General features: G+C 34.9%; 1 protein-coding gene across 2 annotated transcripts in view; it reads left to right on the top strand.

Moving 5' to 3' along the window:
• Positions 1-21,884, top strand: part of LOC115445597 (protein nervous wreck) — a 130,862-nt gene that overhangs the window by 77,848 nt on the left and 31,130 nt on the right. For both annotated transcript variants that reach the window (XM_030171919.2, XM_030171918.2), the window contains exons 4-6: positions 12,626-12,770; positions 18,875-19,011; positions 20,682-20,835. In XM_030171919.2, the coding sequence (XP_030027779.1) occupies positions 12,626-12,770; positions 18,875-19,011; positions 20,682-20,835 (436 nt within the window). The remainder of the gene's footprint in view (positions 1-12,625; positions 12,771-18,874; positions 19,012-20,681; positions 20,836-21,884) is intronic.

Raw genomic sequence — 21,884 nt, forward strand, 5'->3', positions numbered from 1 at the left:
CTAAGGCCTAATCCCTCTCAGTAGTAGAGGAGGCCCGTGCTCAGCAGTGGGCAAGTATATAATGATATTATTATATTATATTAAACTAACTCTTAATTACATTAATGCCGTTTCGATACATATAATTTTGTGGAGAACATTACATTATTAATTTAACATTGCCTCAATACGTCATAATAGGGATTAAGTAATTGAATTGCAGGGTACTCCATTGCACTCACATGATAGCCATTATATTCATTTATTGAAAATATACGTGCTTTGTTCCTTTATGGGATTTAACTGTGCATGTACTATTACATTTGCGCGAATTAAAATTTAATGATAATTGTGTTTTAAAAATGCAACTCAAATTATTCAAGTATTATATATGAAATAAAATGAAATGAAAAACAATATTTGAACCTTTAAAATGTTATACATTATTTAGATTCAACTCTACCACAAGTTCGGAAATCAAATCTTATCAGAGAGGAACGGGCACGAAACAACTACTGCTAATTTATACTATATCCCACTATTTAGTGTGAAGTAGTTTTTATATTAAATTTTCATCAATACATTTCGTTATACAATTTGTATAGTTAGTTGAGGGACTTATTATAGTTAGTTGAAGAAGTAAGTTATTGATAGTTAGTTGAAGGTCTCTCGTCCCATATATATATGAAATATTTCACCTTATTTTTACGGTAATTTTAGCACTGAAGTTTGAAATGCGAAAGGAAAACTTCCTGCTTATAGCTCATATTCCTACATAATGACCAATGAGATAGGTGAAACAATTAGTTGGCATACGGGTAACCAAGTGTTGGGAGAGGAGATTTTTTTGGATTTACTCTGTTATTTACATCTTCAGTCTTATTTACAAAAAAAAAAATCGCAAATCTTTGCTTAGTTAAAACACAAATTTACCTCTTATCGCTAAAACAAGTTTATAAGTAAGACTGATAATAATATAATTTTTATTAGTTACCTCCAAGCATGAACTAGCGTGTCTTAAAATAGGCTTCTCGACTAAAAATACAAGCTGTTTAATATTTATAATATTATTAGTATTACACTGATCCCCTTTTTCTTAAAACTAAATAAGTTTAACCAGAGTGATTAATAAATAATAACAACTTTACCGTTGTTAAATCTCAAAATTTCCATTCCTTTTTCTAAAATTTGGGACGTACAATTCCCTTCGTGATTGTGGTACAAGAATATAGGAGTGGCGGTGATCACAAACAATTACCTAATAACTAAATGACCCGTGAGCTTGTTCACTAAGTTCTACAATATGATTTTTCTATGTTGCCACGGCAAATTGATCCCACTAAACCTATTTGTATGTAGCGTTGAGAAAAAATATCGGTTGAAGGAATATAATTATCTCTCGTTAATAAATATAATTATTCCTGTTTGTAATCGGACATAAGGGCTGAGTTCGAAACGGGACAGACGTACGTGGGCTATTATAGCGAATTTTACACGTTGCATATGGAATTGCTATCCGGGTGGACATAATTAACCTACCACCAACAAAATATCAGGAAACCCACCCCAATGCGCAAGTCTAGTCTGGACATTAAAATATTCAGAACAGAATGGAACAAATTATCTGGTAATCTTAAGGAATACTAGAGAAAAGTACATATTATATTGATTATAATAAAATGCAACACTAATAGATACAAATTACCGATAGTGCTTGTTAAAGTTTTAACAACCTTTGACAGGTACCAGGGCGGTACTTAGATGATATTAAGATACGCCTTACTATGTAATATTGAACTAAACTTTGCTTTTTTTAATGCAAAACTTGTAATTTGTCGGATATCAAGGAATACAAATTTCTTTGTTATCCCTTATCGCATTAACTTTATTTTGTTTTTATTGATAATGAAGCGAGATTAGTTGTTTTATTTGTATGTTATAGATTTCTCTTCGCGTACGGTTAATACTTTAAAATTTTCTTAAGTGTCCATTTTGCGGTCTAATACAAATAGAGTTAAAAAGTCTTAAAAAAATTATACACCTACATCTACACATGAATATAATACATATAAAGTGCCAGCACTTATGCACTGCACAGTGCAAAGTGCACTTCTCGATCCGTGTTATGAAATATTTCTTGAACTGTTATTTATCTTGTACCACGTCATAATTTGGAAGGAGTCTACTACAAGATTTACACTCTAAATCATTATGAGTGTTCCTAAATTTTATCCAATAATACTCCAAAGAGTGGTACTTTATAGTCCTCGGCTTAAAAAATAATTATACTTAATATGATGCTAAGTATGCAGCACAAAGTGGAGCAGATGTTGAATCACTAAAACAAAGATATCGTGATTCAACATCTGCTCCAGCTATATTGTATATATATACACATTAGTAATGAAATTATGCGAATATAATAACTTTTGTCGTCTACTCGCTGCAAATTGAAACCGCAAAAGTCAGATTGCACTATAGCAGAGCGGCGTGGCACATACTATAATATAATCATATTCTAAAAGTTGGAAACATACTTGGCTTTGGAACGGTTGCCATGCAGCCAAATATTGTATATAAAATACATGCAAGGCCACAGTATTGCGCTGCTAAATACGCCCCTTGTAGTACGCTACGACAGTGACCGGTGAGTGCGTGTTTTGTCGCGGGTTCAACGCAGGTCAACTACACCACTTTATAACATTACTTCAATCTATTTTTAACTTCAGTTACATTTCGTTTCACGATACGGGAAAGTGCAGGGGCGTTGCGATGACTAGTGCTATTTTTTCATGTTATAAACAAAAATGAAGTCGTGAAGGTTTTTTGTCAATATGTGACGTAATGTTATTCAAACACATTACTATCTAATGTTTTGCGTTTTAATATTATCGAAGTATTATTAATCTGCTGAAAAACTGCCAAAAATTTCAACAAATTCTTGCTACTGCCTATACCTTTCTGTAAATTTTTACTATCGCACATCTGAATCCGTAGTGAAAACTACGCTCGCACCACAGATCGAGAATGTCGTTGAACTACATTCCAGTGGCGAAAAACAAAATTTTCCTAAAGACCGACGCAATACATCGGCACTTATATCTATACATGCAACGCTTTCTGATGATAGTTAGATTCTACATAAAGGTAAGCTAGCAGGAATCGAGTTCTATTAACGCCTCGCCACTATTATACTCACTTACTTATAACGTCTTACGTATATTGACTGCCTCGGTGGCATAGTTGTCATTGTACACGATGCAAAGTACGAGTACCGTGCTGAGGTCTTGGCTTCGAATCCCGGGTCGGGCAAAATAATTGTGACTAGGTTCGTCCATCTTAAAAATTACTCAGTCGCAGTTCGGAGTCAGGAAGTTGGCGGTGTGATACCCACTTGACTCAGAAAGTTTGTAAAACCGTTGGTCCTGTGTCTAATTTCTCTCCGATCATGTGGGATTGTCGTCTTACCGAACTATGAGAGTGAAGGAACAATACACAGAAAGTGTATCTGGGTATTGCGCACACACTTGTGCACAATAATATATCCTGCGTACCTGACTGATCTCCGTTAAGATTGGCCGCCTTGGCCGAAATTCGGCTAGAAGGGATTCATTCATTCATTTATTCATTCCTATCATTCTAATAACTATTCTTAAACAAAGATTTTAATCGTCACGCTGGCTATACCGCATAATCACCCGAGATGTCGAAGCCATCTCACGTCACGCTAACTATATCTTACAGAATTGCACTTCTGAACGACAGTGCAACCAATTTAGTAGAGCGCGGCACGCATAGGTTCAGGAAGCATCTCACATTTATTATATTCGCAATAAACTATAAAATAACCAAATAATCTTTTTTTTAAATGAAATGAAATAATTCATTTGAAACTGTAAAATTTAGATTCCGTCAATATTAACTCTACTGCCAGTTTGGAAAGCCGTTCTCACCAGAGAAGAACGGGCAAGGAACTCTAGTGTTGCTTTTTTCAAAATAGTTATAAACTACAGTACATGATACACAGAAAAGAGAAAAATTACAATTTTTTTTATTGCTATTTAGAGCGGTTCATTTATATGCTCGCCAAATAGGTAATATAAGAAATTTCCATACAAGTGCGCAATCCTCTCAGGAATCATGAAATATAATATTTATAATACCCCTAGCAATAAGTAATAGCAAACGAAATGGGCAGAACAGTCCACATACGCAGCACCCTTTCACGAGTATGACGCATGCCAGCCATCGGCCTCTTCAACCATATTGTAGGGTAGTGGCCGACCCGTCACACGACGCCGCCGCAGGTACAGACAGATAGAGAGTATTTCATATCCAAATCCGAAAAGTAAACTGTATTTTTTGGGGAAAATATTCTCCATTCAAAGATCAATTTTTGCACAATAATATCAGAGATAAAGCGAGTATGAGGTTTCATTTATAAAGCCAATGTCAAAGTCATCCTGCGTATTTTTCATATATAGTATATACTCTAATAAATGTTAAACTGCTACTAGTAGTCTAAAATATTTGCACGTCGTTAATGCCAGATTATAAGATCATGATTTTACTGCTACTGTCTATTTATTGTAACCACATTCTGGCAAATAAATCTTCATTTAATTTCATTTCACAACTCTCAAAAGATTGAATCCAAAATAAACTACATAAAACAATTTACTATTACATGTCAGTATTTTATACATTTACAATGTTAAGTCATCTAGCTGGCAGTACAGTGCCCTAACTGATTCATACTGTCTGAATGTCAACCAATGATAAAAGAAGTATAGAGGATGGGTAATATGGTCACGTGACATGCGGCACATTTCATGAACAAAATGGTGCCGACTCCGCCCCTTACAATAGTGATATGCTAGTACCGAAAATTTTGTATCGACATCGAAGAATTAAGAGAGACAAACAAGCCCCAAAAGATCAAATACGAAAGGGGTTAGGAACTACCATAATATAAATATAACAAATCATAATGTAAACAAACAAACTGAAACTGATTTATAAGTAACAATTGTTAAACAAAGCAGTACCTGTTGTGACAAACATCCAGTTGTGTTTGATCTATATTTGTATGTTGCACTATTCCTTGCTAAAAATTCAAGTTACAGATTAAGATATTTATTTAATACATGATAAATGGAATAAGATAGCGTAGCCAGCAATTATTTGGTTAGTTTTATTTTATTTTATTATTATGCTCTTTGATCGAGAAACATAACTATGGTTCAGCAAACTAAAATCAATGACCGTAAAAATGGTGGTTAAGATAATCAATTATAATAATTATTTGCAATAACAACAATATGATTATGTATCTATTTCCGTGCATGCAAAGGTTGCTCGAAACATAAGACCGCCAATTGTAAAAATATATCTTACATTTCATCTTTATGTTGTTTCTTTTATGTTTATCTATTCTTTTATGTAACAATTCTAATTTTATTCATAGCAATATATTAAAGTAATATTACTACTTATTAGGTGAAGTATAATAATCATTACTATTTTACTTATCGCGAATATTGTTGGAAAACAGTTATCTTTACTCGCGTTAATTAAACGTGTGGTTTATGCATATCTTCTCAAAATGTAAAGAAATATGTATTTGGTGTAGGATTCCAATCACGTCGCTCAATATTCTCAATTCATTTTGCCTTGGTTTTTAAATTTTTTGGTTATCTTAAAAAATATTCTAATTTCACTTAGTTTGTCCTTCTGAATAATACAATATTGATGTGTGCTCTAACATTCTTTCAAAGACAAAAACCGTAACTGATAAACGGGCGTCTGTTAAAATATCGATATCAATAATTTCTAAACAAATCCACCCACCCATCCCTAAGCTCGTGTGTAAACAAACATAATGATTTTAATGTGTATAAATCACGCCTAAAAGGGTCCAAAGCTTAACAAACCAGATCCACATATCATTTTAATTGATAAAAACACATCCAAAAGTAATTATACAAAGATATTTGCTAATTTTCGGTAAAAACAGTTACTAACCTATGAAAATATATTTCGGGGTCTTTCTTGCGTGAATTCGATTTGCATCCTTTCACACAACACTGAGTCATTTTCGAAACTTAACAAATACACTAATAAACACACTGAACAATTGAGAATATGATTATATTACTTTAAATTCAATATTTATGAAGATTTGTTTACATCGTCTGACACTACATGTACTTGCCGACTGGCCAGCATAAAATGGCGTTTCTGCCGCAAGGCGGTCCCAGTGTGTTGAAGTAAACGAAATAGTGCCATATGCGAAGAAAGCAATTATTTTTGTCTTTTTTTTGTTGCGTTCCAAATAAGCTTTGAGTAAAAGAGATAGACATATATATTGACAATTCTGCGTCGATTTCCCTAACATAAATATAACTTATTCATATAGCTAACTTTTGAGGCCTGTCCTCTTTATATTTAGTCATTGATGTCAACGTATTAGTTGGCCACACTGACTGATTCGTATGTTAATATTCCAGAGTACCACATTCGTAGACGAGGTATCTATGTATCCGTCATTGTTTGCGTAGCACTGCTACGTGCAACGTATATTGGTGTAGCGCCACGTAGACCTGATTGAATGGCGTAGCAATGATTAATTCTACCAATGCAGGTGTACCATGTGTATTTCGGTTGGGATTGAAGGTATTCAAACAATAGAACCGCTGTATTCGTAGTGACGTCACAGTATATTGAGACAAACAAGCCAATGCTCTAAGCCAATCTTAAAATAGTGAAACGTGAAAGTGAAACCTACAACCAGAACCTAACCTACCTTTTAGATTATTTGTCTTATATCTTATTCTTGAATGGGATTTGTGGTGTTAACGGAAACAAAATATTAATTTAATTTAAATTTGTAAAGTGATATGAAAATTGAGTAGACAAAAATATTTTTGTAATAGCAGCATATTACTGTAGACACTGAACAATCGTTTTTGTGTTCTTTACGTCACGAATACACGATAATAGCAAATTTGTTACAAAATTAAATAAACTAGTAACTACAATCAACATGGACGTATGATTACTGCCAACACTAAGTTAATCTTAATTTTTCAGACTTATCGAAACTATTTAATACTTTATAACTTATGCGTATGTACTATGTAGGTAGTACAATTTATCCGCCCTGTGGAATGGGGGCGTTTGGAGAATTCCACCACGGTATCCCCTGCCTGTCGTAAGAGGCGACTAATAGGGGCCACGAAGGGGGTCGTCGGCGGGCAGCAGGGGGCTGTCCGCCCTAGTGCATTTCTGTGCATATTTGCACATTTGTCGGTTGACCCCCGGGATGGACGGCAGTGTGTAGTTGGCCTCACGCTGCCGTAGACGCCGAGGGCGTCCTTCGGTGCGCGGGGGCTTCTGAGCCCCCCCCCCCATAGGAGACGGGCCGCAAGGCGGCACCGCGCAGGGGCGGCTGCGGTCGCAGACTAGACACTTCAACGTCAGAGGAAGCCCGCAGCCGTCCCTAATGCGCCGAAGAGGGTCACCGCGGAGTTTTAGCTGGTAGGCCGTGCATAGGTTAAATTGTATATAGGGTTAGGGACTCGGCCCGGCGGTCGCCCGAAGGTCACCATCAAATCCGGGCGGCTCAACGCCGGGCCGTAAGGCACGGTTACCCCAGCATAACCGCTCAGTCGCCCCCCACGAAGGCTGGGCGGTAGTAATAAGGCACTTTCTCCGCGAAAACAAAAAAAAAAAAAAAAAAGGTAGTACAATTTATACCATAACTGTTTCGATTATTGAGAACCAAAATCGGTGACAGATTATGCCATTAATAGAAAAATAAATACAAATAGATAAAAATATATTAACAGTGTACTACGTAGTACCCTAAGTTTTTTTCTTTGTAATATTAAAACTACATCGCCGTTAATGTAGTCTTAGTAAAGAAAATATTACATTTTGGCACTATATTGCGTGGGGACCTTTGTCTAATTATAATATATTAAATAAAATATTGTTATCAAACGCCTACCTTTATTGCTTCTTATCGTACGCAGTATAGATTAAAAAAATTCTAAAAATTTGTTTTAGATCATACCGTGTTAAAAAATATTATTATAAAATAATTTCTGTACAGAAATTTATATCACGTCATATCAAATTTTCGGAATATAAAAAGTAGTTTGCAAACACGTCAAAGGTATCTTGTAATTAATGATTACAAAACATACAAGCCAACAGAAATATTTTTTAATGCAAAAAAACTAATGCAAAGGTATAAAAACTTGGTCAACATTCATTTATTTTAGTGTGAAAACCCTTTTTGTGTCCTGGTTTAAGCTTTTCACATATACATTCTTAAACATTTCGATGTAATGAAATCGTTGTTATTAAGTAAAATATTGCGAGTTTTTTTTTTATATTGAATTTGTAGAAAAACCGTTAATAATAATATTAATTTAATCTTTGATGAACCATAACGAGTTTCGAAGGTCAGCAGAATTTGCTCCACGTTTAAACTTGGAACCTTCCTTTTTATTTACTGACGATCTCTTCTTTCCTCTGCTAAGTGAACTAAGGTCGCGACAGCTGCTAAGCCAACTGTCCGCTAAATATTCAAACGCTGCCACCAAAATATGGGCTATAAAAAGAACATGCCAGCATCATATGTAGAACTATACTTTATTCTATGGCGCATCGCTTAAAATAAAACAAGATTTAGTTACAAACTTTAATCCCCTTATTCATAGACGTTATTTATCTAAGGACAGAGCATTGCTGTGATAATAAGTCTGTTTCTCAGTGCTGGCGGCATGGCAGCCTTCGCAGGGCGTAGACATAGGGCCGTCGTGATTGGCTAATATTGAGATACAACTTGAATCTAGTTAGCTGTCAGATAAACAAAGCTGAAAAACAGACTTGTTATCACAGCAATGCTCCTCCGTCCTTAGATAAATAACGTCTATGAATAAGGGGGTCATAATATGGCATGCTTATAACGCGAGATATTTTCTCATATCTGACTTTATACTTTATACTTTGTTTCGTTTATTTTATACAATTGATACATTATTAATCCACACCATCCGCAACAATAATAATCTGAACGTAACCATTAAAATTTATATCGTGTATCATGTATTAATCCATAAGCTGCTTATAACGGTAATGCTGTTAACTTATTGGTAAATTAATGGAATGAAATGAAATACTTATAAGCTTACTTTTTTACCATGATAGTAATTACTTACTATTTTTAGCTTTGTGATTATAATTTTTATTTTACGTATAATTATCGATAATAGTAGTCAAACAAAAAACATAACGTAAATATCCCCAGATAGGCAGATGCAAGGTATTGTTCATCGTATGTGTTCCGTTTCATTATGTGATGGGGTGAACCTATCGCCATATCGGCTACAAATTGCAGACTCCGAGCTGATAATGAGCCGAAAAGAACCCAATATCACATTTCCCGTCTCAGGATTTACCCCTGGAACCTCTACAAAATCTCATACCGGCCACGAAATACAATTACATTTTTTAACTACACCACTGAGTTTTTGTTTGTATTATAACAGTTTGACTCCTATCTATCTATCTCATGAGCAGTACCCACCCATTGCTGAGTGATGCCCTCTTCTTTATCACGCCACTCTTCTATCTTGTGTGAGTCTTAGCCACTTGCTTGCATGCCGGCATACCGCGCGAGTTCGTCTGCCCGTCGGGCTGGTAGTCTGCATCTATTCCTTTGCTCGTTTCTCGGGTACCATTCGGTGGTTGCCTTAGTCTAGCTACCACCGAACCGTCTACCCAAGTGTTACGTCCATCTCCACTTCAGTTTGGCGATACGTGGCCCGACGCGACGTCTTCGACTTTGGTACGAAACAAAATTTCCACATTTCTATGTCATACACCTGAACCATTCCGACACCAGTTATTGAGCGTCAATGCTGCAAAATTGACGCTAATTGGTTAACAAGGATATTTGGAATACATCAATTATTCCACAAACAAATCTCTGTGTATCCAATATCGGCATGGTATTTTTTGGAAATTCAACCACCGGTAGCCAAATGTTTGAATACGCGAGTTAATTGATTTTTGTTAATGTAAGGAATTTTAACGATTTTAGAATTCTGTTGCTTCACTGTATCTTAAATAACTTACTGTCCAGTGTATAAATTAGAAAGGAATTTTTAACTTCTCATATCTCACATGACGTACGTCGGCGCCTATTTTTTTATTTGATTGGTATGTCCTTGCAAGATCCGTTAGATGTGGAAAAAGTTAGTGACAAGGAGAATTAGTCAGATGAGGACTGCGATGTATATCGGATTATGTTATGACTGCAACCATACTTACATATTACCGCAAAATGGCAACTTTTATCATGCTAATATTACTTAACAACAAATATTGAAATCCGCCATCCCCTTTATTAAACAAACTCGGCTCAGTGGCGAAGCGTCTATACATCCCGATTCTTACCGGCTTTCCGTTTTAAATAAAATAAATAAATAAATAAAATACTTTATTTATCACGTAGGCGAACAAAGTTGCACTTATGATACGTCAAAACAAAGAATAAGAATAATTATTATTTCTAAACAACTATTAAAATCACTTATATAACTATGGAGATTTTAAATTAGGGATAAAGTTTATACAAAAGACTAGGTACAAACTGAAGTAACCAGCTCGGGCTGGCAAGTAGGGGGAAATAGAAGGGTAACGCGTCGCGATCCTCACCGGCGAGGACATGAGCCCTAACCTAGCTAACCTACCAGCCTTTCACTAGCTACCTAAGTGATGACTACCCGAAGAAGAAAGGCAGAAAGAAACTCCGGGCTTTCTTTTTGTCATCAATTGTTCAGTACTTCCTTTGTATTTTTTTCCAAGTCTTTCTTGTACATAGTCACAATAGTTATATAAGCTAATGCAGGTTTAGGTTTATTTACGTTTATCCTCGTTTTTAGTTTTTGTAAAATTGGCCGCGATGTGTTAAGGCATTGTTTTTTGACTCGGATTATCTTTTGAAAAATTTCACCCATCGCCACTGCTCGGCACTAAAGCCTAGTTGGGACTGCACTGGTATTTAGTCGAGTAGCGAGTAATTTGGTGTCTGAAAAGTGAACATTTTGTTCAGTAGATAAGTTCAGACAAATTACTATAACTCGCCATGATACTAACATCGGCGTAGCCCAAACCAGACTTAAAGTATAAGTAAATGAGTTAGTAGCTTGCTTACGTTAAACATTTATATGGAATTATTAATTAGAAGGTATGTTTAAAACACTGTCCGCCTGTATTACGTATTCATGTATTCGAAGCGAATGAACTTTGTGTTCACCCCCGCGCGTCTCCAACGCTACTTTGCTAAAGCGATGTGATTAAGCAATGTGCGTATGCATACGTTATGTAAATGTGATTATAGAGCCCTATAACATAAGGTTTGTTTTTAAATAGAGCTTTTAATGTAATCTATATCTATATAAAACTTAAAACATCTATCTAATCAATGACGTAGAAATTTATCTATTGGTTGTATTTTTATTTGTTTCTTTTTCTTTTTTCTAAGACTAAGTGATTTAATTAAGGAATCTAGACTAACTTAACGACTTCTAAGTGCTATTCAACAGTTGGTTACTTGAAAGCGCCTTAATGATAAAGAGAGAAATATACAGAAACGACTGCAGAGAACTCTAGAGTAGGTCATCTGATGCCCACTACCCCCCTAAATAATATTAGAACATTTGAATTTGAAATGTCCCAAATATTTTAATTAATCTCATGATATGTACAACTATTACAACTGCTTATTGGTTTTCAAGACATGTGTTCCGCTTTCTGTACTTAGACATTTGATGTTAGAGTTGTTGCTCCGGGGCCACCTCTGTTCACATCAATTGATCGTAATGAAAAGCTATCGAAGATCGAATCATTTTTATACATAACACAAAGACCTGTTTTTAATCAGGCTTTGTCCGTAATAGGTAATAAGTAAAAATCAAATTAATTTTCTTAAAAAAATATGTATAAAATAATTATATTTTACATAAAATTAATAATTTTAAATAATGTCAAAAGCTTTTGAATCAATAACTGTGTTCAAATATTACATACGTACGTATAAAAAGCAAGAAATAAACCCAAATAAACAAACAAATATTAATCTAGTATCCGAAATTGCGATCGAAATTCAAAAAGAAAATAGATTTTGTGGGAGAGCTCTTTCATTCCGAGCAAAACCTGTCGATCATAATTACAGGTGAATCTGCCGGCCGTCGTCGCACTCCATTCAGATTAATATTGCGGTATTGCACCGCGAACTTTGCTGTTGACTTTGAGTGGCATTTTAACGGCGAAAGGATTTAAAATTGAAAATCGAACGTTTACGAAGATGTATTGTTCTTTTTATTGGGCGTACGTTCGTGATTTGGTTGTTCGAATGGTATTTAATTGAGTTAACTGATATTTGAATCTTTATTAAACGTATCGGAAATTACTTTATAATTTTGTAGGTATACTTTATAAAATAGCTGTAGTATATTGTAGTTGTGAATAATGTATTTGACGATACAAAAATGTTTGTAACTAATATTAAGTTAATTGTGAAATAGTTACATCATAAATCTCAATGATTTGTCAATACTCTTCTGTGTAGGAATATGTGGAATGTGTGGCGCACCGTGCTGGAAGAGAACGAGAAGCTGGCCCGCGCCAGGCTCGCAGCCGTCGAGGTCTTCCAGCAGCAGATCGCCGACGAAGCCAAGATCTTGCGCCAGCACAAACTCAACGTCGCTAAGAAGGTGAGGACTACGAAGTATTACTGACAAGCGTAGCAAATGGCGTGGGCTAGAGACGCCTAGTCGGTCCTAGAAAATCCCTCTAAAGAATCACGCTAGTAAATTTCTTGATATCTTTACCTACCTTTGTTTTAGGTAAACCGACCCGCCCTTATAAAGTTGTTATAAGGCCTTGGTCATAGTTGAAGACACTAGCATATCGCTCTATAAGTATCACAACTGATCAGAAACAGTAGCAACATTACTTAGACCTTCGATTTACAAAACATAATTCCGTTCCTGTGTGAATAATTTTGAATATTCTCAACTACCGTCAGTATAGGAATAAACCTACCTAACAAGAAAATTATTCGTAAATTGTTTACACTTTCGTAAATTATTTTGTATTCGTTTATTGATACGTTTCGCTGTGCTAGCTAAATATGTGTTATTTATGTTGTAAAGCAAATTTTACAGTAAATAAATACAGGCAAAAAATATCTGACCGTTTCGCTGTGCTTCTGTTATTTATGTTTTAAAACAAAATAGGTAATAAAAATACGGGTAAAAAATCTTGCACTTATTTTTTGTGCAACAGAAGGACGGCACGAACAAATCACTTGCTTGATTATTACCAACAGCATCCACCAATACGAACTACAAAGCTGGCTTACTATAAAAAAAAAATCACCTGTAGCAACTGCAAATAGGCTTTACTAAAACTTGCTACAACACGACTTTTAAAATAGACTGAATTTGGTGACATTGCACGGACAAAACCAACATGCTGACGGCTTAGTACAGTCCGCAGCGTATAAAGAAACGTTGACTCTTATCGCCCGATCATTTTATCACTTGCCGAAATCACATCAGAAGCTTTTTACTCATGGCTGATAAAAGTTAGTATTTCTCATACAGGCCGAATCAAAGCAAAATATAAAAATGAAACAAAACTACGAACTCACATAGGGTGACTTGCAGTTTAATAGATAGCTCTGCCGTTTCAATCATGAACAGATGTCCGATAATTTAGAACAAAAGTAATTTGAACTTTGTGACGGAAAATAGGTTATAATGAGGGATATTTTACAATAATCTGATAAATAACCAAAGCGTGGAATGAATATTGAAAAAAGGTATAAAGTGGGATGCATACCAGTGGCGAAGCGTCCATACAACCCGTTTCCTACCGGCATCCCTGTTAGGTTTATTTACGTTTGTCTTAGTTTTTGTTTTCTGTTAAATTGGCCTCGATATGTTATATAAGCGGCGATAGCCTAGTTGGGTGTGGAACGGACTGCCAAGACGAATGTCCGCAGGATCAAATCTCAAGGGCACACGCCTCTGACTTTTCTAAAAAAAAAAATCATGTGTGTATTCTTTGTGAATTTATCGTTCACTTTAACGGTGAAGGAAAACATCGAGAGGAATCCTGCACATCTGAGAAGTTCTCTATAGGAATTTTGAAGGTGTGTGTAGTCTACCAATCCGCACTAGGCCAGCGTGGTGAAATAAGGCCTAATCCCTCTCAGTAGTAGAGTAGGCCCGTGCTCAGCAGTGGGCAAGTATATAATACAGGGCTGATATTATTATGTTATATAAGGCAATTACGTTGTCCACGGCTTACCTTTTAAAAAAAATAATCTGATGCATACCACTTGTTTACGTATTATCAAAAAGAGCGAGTTTACCTTTATTCACATATGACACACAAGGTTTTTAGCGAAGGAGTATTTGCACCCTCCGATGACGTTTTGGTCAAAATATTACTAAGTGCATATAATAAACTTAAAGGACGAATAAACTCATTTTATATTTGTACTTATGAGAGAATCTAGAAGCTATTTAAATTTTGATATGTACATTTTTGAATCGATCTATCTAATACTGATTGAAACTATTATTCAAAGCTCCAACACTACATATAAACACTATATCTGCTATAAATCTCTGAGGAGTTGGGTAACCCGCAGTCTAATTGATGCTGCAGCGTAGCTCCTAGCGCCCGCAGCTCTAGATTGCCGCGTCTTAGGCACGCCACCGAAGGGACATTACATTATATTTCAAACAATCCGATCTGTGATAGTTCGACATTTCCTATCCATTCGGACATTAGCTGAACTTCAAACGGCTGAATAGCTCCTAAAAATTATAATTAAAAACCACGTCGATCTCGTCAGCTTTCAGCCCAAAATCAGCCCATTGTTCGGGAGATAAGATGCCACAAATAGACATAAAGCAATACACACCTTAAACTAAGAAAACTCCTTTTTGCGTCGCGGTCTCAAAAACAATCGTATATCCAGCCAATGAGTCAACCAGAATGATTTTCTTTTAACTATTCTCCAATGCATTCATACAAAGTATTTTTTATTGACAAAGGAATAAAAATGCTAATCCTTTTAAAACAGTTTACTGTCTTTTGGATTTTTACGGCGATTTTACTCTACTATGTTTCCTTTTTGCCGTCGACTTTTTTTATTGATTTATTTTTGTTGACGGCTCACACTATATTTTTCTCTTTTTGTGGTATTGTAAGGCTCTTTGTTTTTCACTCTGCATTTGTGATATTGCATATGAAATTACCTCAGATTAATAACTAAAATAATTATAATTTAGTAAAGAGTACATTTGTTTTATCTCTATGGTATATATGGTTATAGACAAAAAATATTGATTCCATTTGATAAGGAACTTAAATTCCAATTTCCATTCATAAGGTCTTTAAAAAAGGTATATATTAGCTTAATTAAATTATCAAACAAACTTGACCCCCAACTAGAGTTGTTGTAATCTGCTGCCTCCAAATACAAATACCAACATCACACAAGTCAACAGAATATAGAGAAAACTCCTTTTATTATGTTAAAATTTTGATGTTAAAAATACCAACAAGATAAGATTTTTTTTAATTCAAATAACATTCGAAGCAGTCTTGCTCGACATTATCAGAGTACTGCAGGCGTTGGTCCTACAGCTTAGTACAAAACCCGGCCACCGCACTTCTGTCGGTTTTAATAATCCAGCACACTCGTGTCAACCAACAATTCAAATCGATTTTTAGATTATGGCTGCATCATTGACAGATAATTATTAGACAAAAATTTAAATTACGAAAAAATAAGTGTTCTAATTTATTTATTTATTTAATATTCACTCAATAAAATCTCTAAAACTAAAAAAAAGGGTTACAATAAGCATTTTCAAGTCTATAGGCTGAGTATCAATCAGATGTAAGTTATACGCATATGTTTATCCAATATACTAATCAATTTCTATGCAACTCTACTGAATCGCTCCAGTGTTTTATCGACTGACTTTTAACATAGACGAAGCCGGGAGCAATACGTAGTAACCAAATAAATTCCATCAGTACCCATCGACCGACATACAGAATAGTTGTGTCCTGGATTCAAAGCTGATTGTTGAAGGAGACAGGATCGCGTGCCAAAAAACGGGTTAATATGTGTGTCAATGGTCTACAGTGCGAGGACCGTCCCGCCAAATTAGGGCGCATTCTGGTTTTAGTGTATTTCACATTGTAAGCGACAACACCGGGTCTGTTACAACACGTCTCTATTCTACCTTGTAATGGATTTTAAAAAATATTTTAATTTATCTAAAATAACAATTATTATAATCGTAGAAGTATTACGTAGCCCCAATTTAATGTGTACAATACATTCCAAAATTATGTATGCATTAGAAAGTAAAAAAACGTAATTAAATATGAAACGTCTATATATTGACAACCCAAAGGCTACGTTGTCGCTATATCAACATAATTATACAATACACATACAGTCATTTGGGGCTGATCGTATTCCAATAAAATGGCTGGGATTTTTTTCGTCACAAGGGCGGCGACACGCTAACCAGGTTGACATTGATACTTGACACACTTTACCTGTAGCCACCAATAACTGTCGAACAGTGCAGTCGGTACGATACACCACAATATTTACATTATTTTCAGTTCAAAGTGAGACATTTTTATAATAAAATTTCATGTCACGTGATCATTTGATTTTACATTAACATAGAAACATACAACGCCATCGAAATGCTAGATGTCTGCCCACATCCCGAGCGCCATCTAGAGCTTACCATTTTCACGTTCATTATCACCATAAATTATACTAGCTTAGTATTATATACTTACTGTCCCACTCCTGGGCACGGGCTTCCTCAGCTACTGAGAGGTTTAGACTTTAGTCCATCGCGCTGGCCTAGTGCGGATTGGCAGACCTTTTTTCCACTTTTTTTTCACCGTTAAAGCAAACAATAACTCACATAGAATACACTCATCATTTTAAACAAATCAGAAATGTGTGTCCTTGGGTTTTGAATGTGCGGACATTCGTCTCGGCAGTCCGTTCTACTTCCAACTAGGCTTTCGCCGCATATCACCTCATCCTAACAATCTTACAATTCTGTTGAATTACTTTGTCCTATCTAACAAAACTGATTAATTTTAATAATATCAGTGAGCATTAGCAGGCTTCCTTTCTGTCGTACCATTCACCCGGGACGATTAAATAATGTTCGACTTTTTTTTTATTGTTTCTTGCCCCTTGTTTTCGATATCGAACTAATGTTTAATAGGTAATAAAATCTTAGAGATATCTGTGTAATGTATTTTTTTTAACATTCCACAACTGAACCGATTCTATCAAGTGATAGCCTTATAACTGAGACTGCAACAGATTGGCTTACGCCAATCTATATTACAGTAACCACCGTCTACCTAAGCTTAAATCCGTACCAAAGCCGATGTACAATCGAGTATAAAGGGCCCGGACGGCTTACTTCTGGCCGTCAATACACTATCTCTCGTTGGCCGACAGTAGTGTTACACAATACAGACTACACTGACCTACCATCTAATCACTCTATTGTCTATTCACTTGGCCTTATTAAAAGGCGAAAACCAACTCATTGAATACATTCGTACCGAACCTAATTCCCATTAAATTATCTATCGATACAGAATAGCGTAAGGTCGAATAAGCATCGTACATTATATCAAACTATATTGACTGTAATTCATATACAAAAGCCTTCAATGTAAACGACTAAGTATCTTACTTCGATCCCTCTACCTCTAAAAGCGCCATGCATTCAAGCGTACGTGGTTTTTGGCATTGATTACCTTTAATATGTCATTATATTGTTGTAAAGCCACTTTAATTTCGTCCAAAAATACGATATTAGCTGAGACGCTGGCAAAATATAATCAGAATCTTACGATTCTCGCCTTTTAATAAACTCAAATGATACCTTAAGTCACAGCATGTGACGGATTTTGACAAATAAGTTTTGTTTATTAAACAACGCCGAATCAGTCGACAACACGCTCTTAAGTGGCAACTTAAGCTTTGTCTATTAAATTATTCAATTCATCAAATCACTACTTGGGAACTTATTCAAAGGTGAAATTGATCTAAAAATGTGGCTCTAGATTATTAAAGATTTTAATTTCGTAAGTCACTCGGCTCTAGCCTTTTGGATTAATACGAAATCAAATTAAAATTCACATTCACGGCATAGCTGAATGTCGTTCTCATTGTAGCATTTTTATTAAAAGTTTAAATTCCTGTACGCTCGCTGTGATCTCCATTTGAAGTGAAAAATACCTGACGGTGGAATTCTCGATCGGAAATTATACAATATATTAACAAGACTAGCCATAACTGTGAGATATGAATAAATTCTTTTACGATTGTCGTAGTAGAGTTTTACAGCGCACCGAAAGAAATTTGATAAGAACGAAATAAGCGTTTCTTTACATGCTTTTCTGTCGTATAACATACAGTTTGGATCTAATGTTTTTCTAGCTAATTAATCTACCAGAAATGACAATTATCTAAATGACAATTTAATAAAAATACCTTTATCACTGTAGGTTAAATATAAATGGATGAATGATGAATTTAATAAAAAAAAAAGAAGTAGGTTCTCAACTCGATTTACATTTTTTTTTATGTTTGTTACATCAGAACTCAATCATCTATTAACCGATTTGGATTTTTTTTATTTAGAACGATGTACATTCAAATTAATCGCATAGTTAGTTAAATTGGTCCAGTAGTTTGGTTTTTAAAGCATAATAATATTTTTGCTAACAGTGCACCGATTGCCTGGCGCAAGCGCACAAGGAGTTGCAAATGACTGTCGTGGAAGTTGATAAGAACAAGAAGCTGTACTTCGATGAGGAGCACACCGCTCATGACGTGCGAGACAAGGCCAAGGACATCGAGGAGAAGTAAGTTAACCTACAGAAAACATTCACTCACTCATTAATGATTTATTTACCTAGTCTGTGGTGGCGTCCGGCACTTCTCTGTATCTTGTTGTGCTTAGCTACTTTGTAGTACACCAATTCTGACTAAGGAAAATCTAAAAGTCTTGGTTGTTAGTTTATTTTTATGTACATTTTATTTAAATTTATTTGAAGTATACCAAAAATAACGCCTTCTTCTGCGTTTTCTGAAATAAACGTTCAATTACTTACTAGTTGCCACAAAAGTGTCACTCGAAGGACAAAGTCACAACACAAAATTGGAATTAAAAATATATATATGAAAAAATATCAAAATGCCGTGTTCAAGTATTAAAATAATGTATAATGAAAACATTATTTTGAAAATGGCATTTATTAATTTCAGAACCATTTTTATAAAATGCTCCAAATTTTGCACTTGCAATGACGTGGGGTTTTCTTGTCTCAGTGTTAGAGAATTGAATTGATTTTACCGTTTATAATATAAAGTAGCAGTCTTATACGGTAGTCATATTTATTTATGGGAACTCAAAGAATGCTCTTCCTAATCCAACTGATTCGTTTAAGGCCAGCAACATTCATATTTTTCTTCAATTGTGGCTATTTAAAAATGTGGGTACTACTTATTGGTTGAGCCACATACTTATTTTCTAGCTTATGACATAATATAAAAAATAATAATACATTAAAAACCTATCCCTCTTAATAGCAAAATTAGACCGTAGTTAGTAGTGATCAGTTTATTAACACGATCCATTTATAAACATAATGATGATGATGGCATCGATGAAATATTTTTAAACTTTGAATAGTCCAAAATCCACAATGAACGTCACTTTCAAAATGTCTGAATAATAGGTAAAAAGCATTGCAGTTTCTGGCGCGGTTTTGTTTCATTCAATAACGAGCGTGAACTTCCAAAAAATAAAACATTTCTCTTTTACGCCCTAAATGTTGCGTTTACATGTGAACGATTTATTGACACGTCGAATAAAAGTCCGTCATATTTTTATTAAACAACACAGTAACAATTTTTGATTCAAAATATCCGTAATATAGTAGTAGACAGTGTATAAAATAGTTACGTCACATTTTACTCCTTATCGAATTTTCTAGCTACGAATATTCTTATAAAATTTTTCAACGGGAAAGTTATTCTTAAACTCGACGCCCGGGATTGCTCCGGTGCATTTTTCTAAGAAAGTGTTCGGTATTGCTTTGCAAATGTGTTTAAGCGTTCAATTTACCCGGCAGGAAAATATATGGATATAAACGCGAATTGAAGGCTTCCTCATCTGTTAAACTTTGCACTTATTTTTGTTTGTTTGAATTCTCCGATTGCTCCTTTATGTTTATTCTAAGTTTTTGTTTAAAATATAAATACGTGTCAAATCACACAGCACCTCATTTTTTACGTCGGTTAATAAATATTATGCAAGCAATATATACGATAATTTAAACAAGGATTTTAAACTAACAATACAACAATAACAGCCAATATAAAAAAAAATAATTACAGAGATAAATGAAAAAAGGAATTAAAACACATATATACGTACAAAGTAGCATTCAATCGTGATCTATAAAAACCTAAATACATAACATTGATGTTTATCTATCACTCAAATTCTCATGAGCACCATGTTTAAAAGGTTGAAAAAGAAGAAGGGCTCGTTCTTCCAATCGATCACTTCGCTGCAGAAGAATAGCGCGAAGGTGTCTTCGCGCCGTGACCAGCTCGAGGAGAAGTCCACCGGCGCCAGAAACGACTATCTGCTGAGCATCGCCGCTGCTAATGCTCACCAGGTATTGTATCTTAGACTTTTTCAAAACATACTTGTCAAGTTAAGTACCTAATAGATCTTAAAATTTAAAAATAAATGCTTTAAAGAATATGACAAGAAAGGTTTTATATAAACATATTAAAGCCACAGCGGTTCAAAATTATTGATCCAATAATACCATCATCTTAATAGTTTATAAAACGTTTTAATTATCTTTTGGTTTATAGCGATAATTATAATTAAATACTCCTTATTGGTACAAATGTTGCGTATGCATCGGGTTTTGCAGTGAAATCTTCTTTTTTATTAATATCCGGTATTGTTCAAATCAATAGTATTCAACAAAATAAATAAAAGGACATTTAAATGCTCGCTATATTTTCCGAAGTTCGAAATGTTTCCAAGAAAGTATTTTTATATCAATATTAATGCACCGCTGAATGGAATCCGCTGTATGCAGACTTATTTTGCTGGCTTCAGCTCACCGATTAAAATCTTTATACTTCTATATACCTGGATCATGTTTCTAATGACTTTAGTTTTTAAAGATTGTCTGAAATTTAACTTAAAATTTGATACATTTATTTTAAAACAGTGTCAAACGATATACGTGTTGCAAATTCTCCTAGCCCATATTACAGATTGCTAGACCACAGGTAGTAACCTAAAGGCGGTCGCTTCAAGCTATTCCGTGCTAAAATAAAGCTCATTATTGGAGTCAATCCCTTTGACGTGCACCAAAAACAACACGACAACGTCCAACGCAGGATACAGGCTTTGTGCAATCAAACGTGCATTTAATCGCACGCCCATTCATTGTAAACTCGCCTCCACACGTCACTGCATGCAAATTTGTTGGTCATTTACTCAAATGAGATGCAACGCCACTGACACGGTCGGTAATAAAACTCTAATGTAATCATTGCAATGACATTGAACTCGCCTTTGAATGCAGCGATCACAAACAGCATATCCCTGAAATGACCTCTTGCTATGAGATAAAATCCTTATAAAAAAACTTTCTTACATATATCTTGGATTAATACCGGTCTATGAAACTAGCGTATTCAA

This window comes from Manduca sexta, chromosome 27 (assembly GCF_014839805.1).
Source record: "Manduca sexta isolate Smith_Timp_Sample1 chromosome 27, JHU_Msex_v1.0, whole genome shotgun sequence".
Lineage (NCBI taxonomy): Eukaryota > Metazoa > Arthropoda > Insecta > Lepidoptera > Sphingidae > Manduca > Manduca sexta.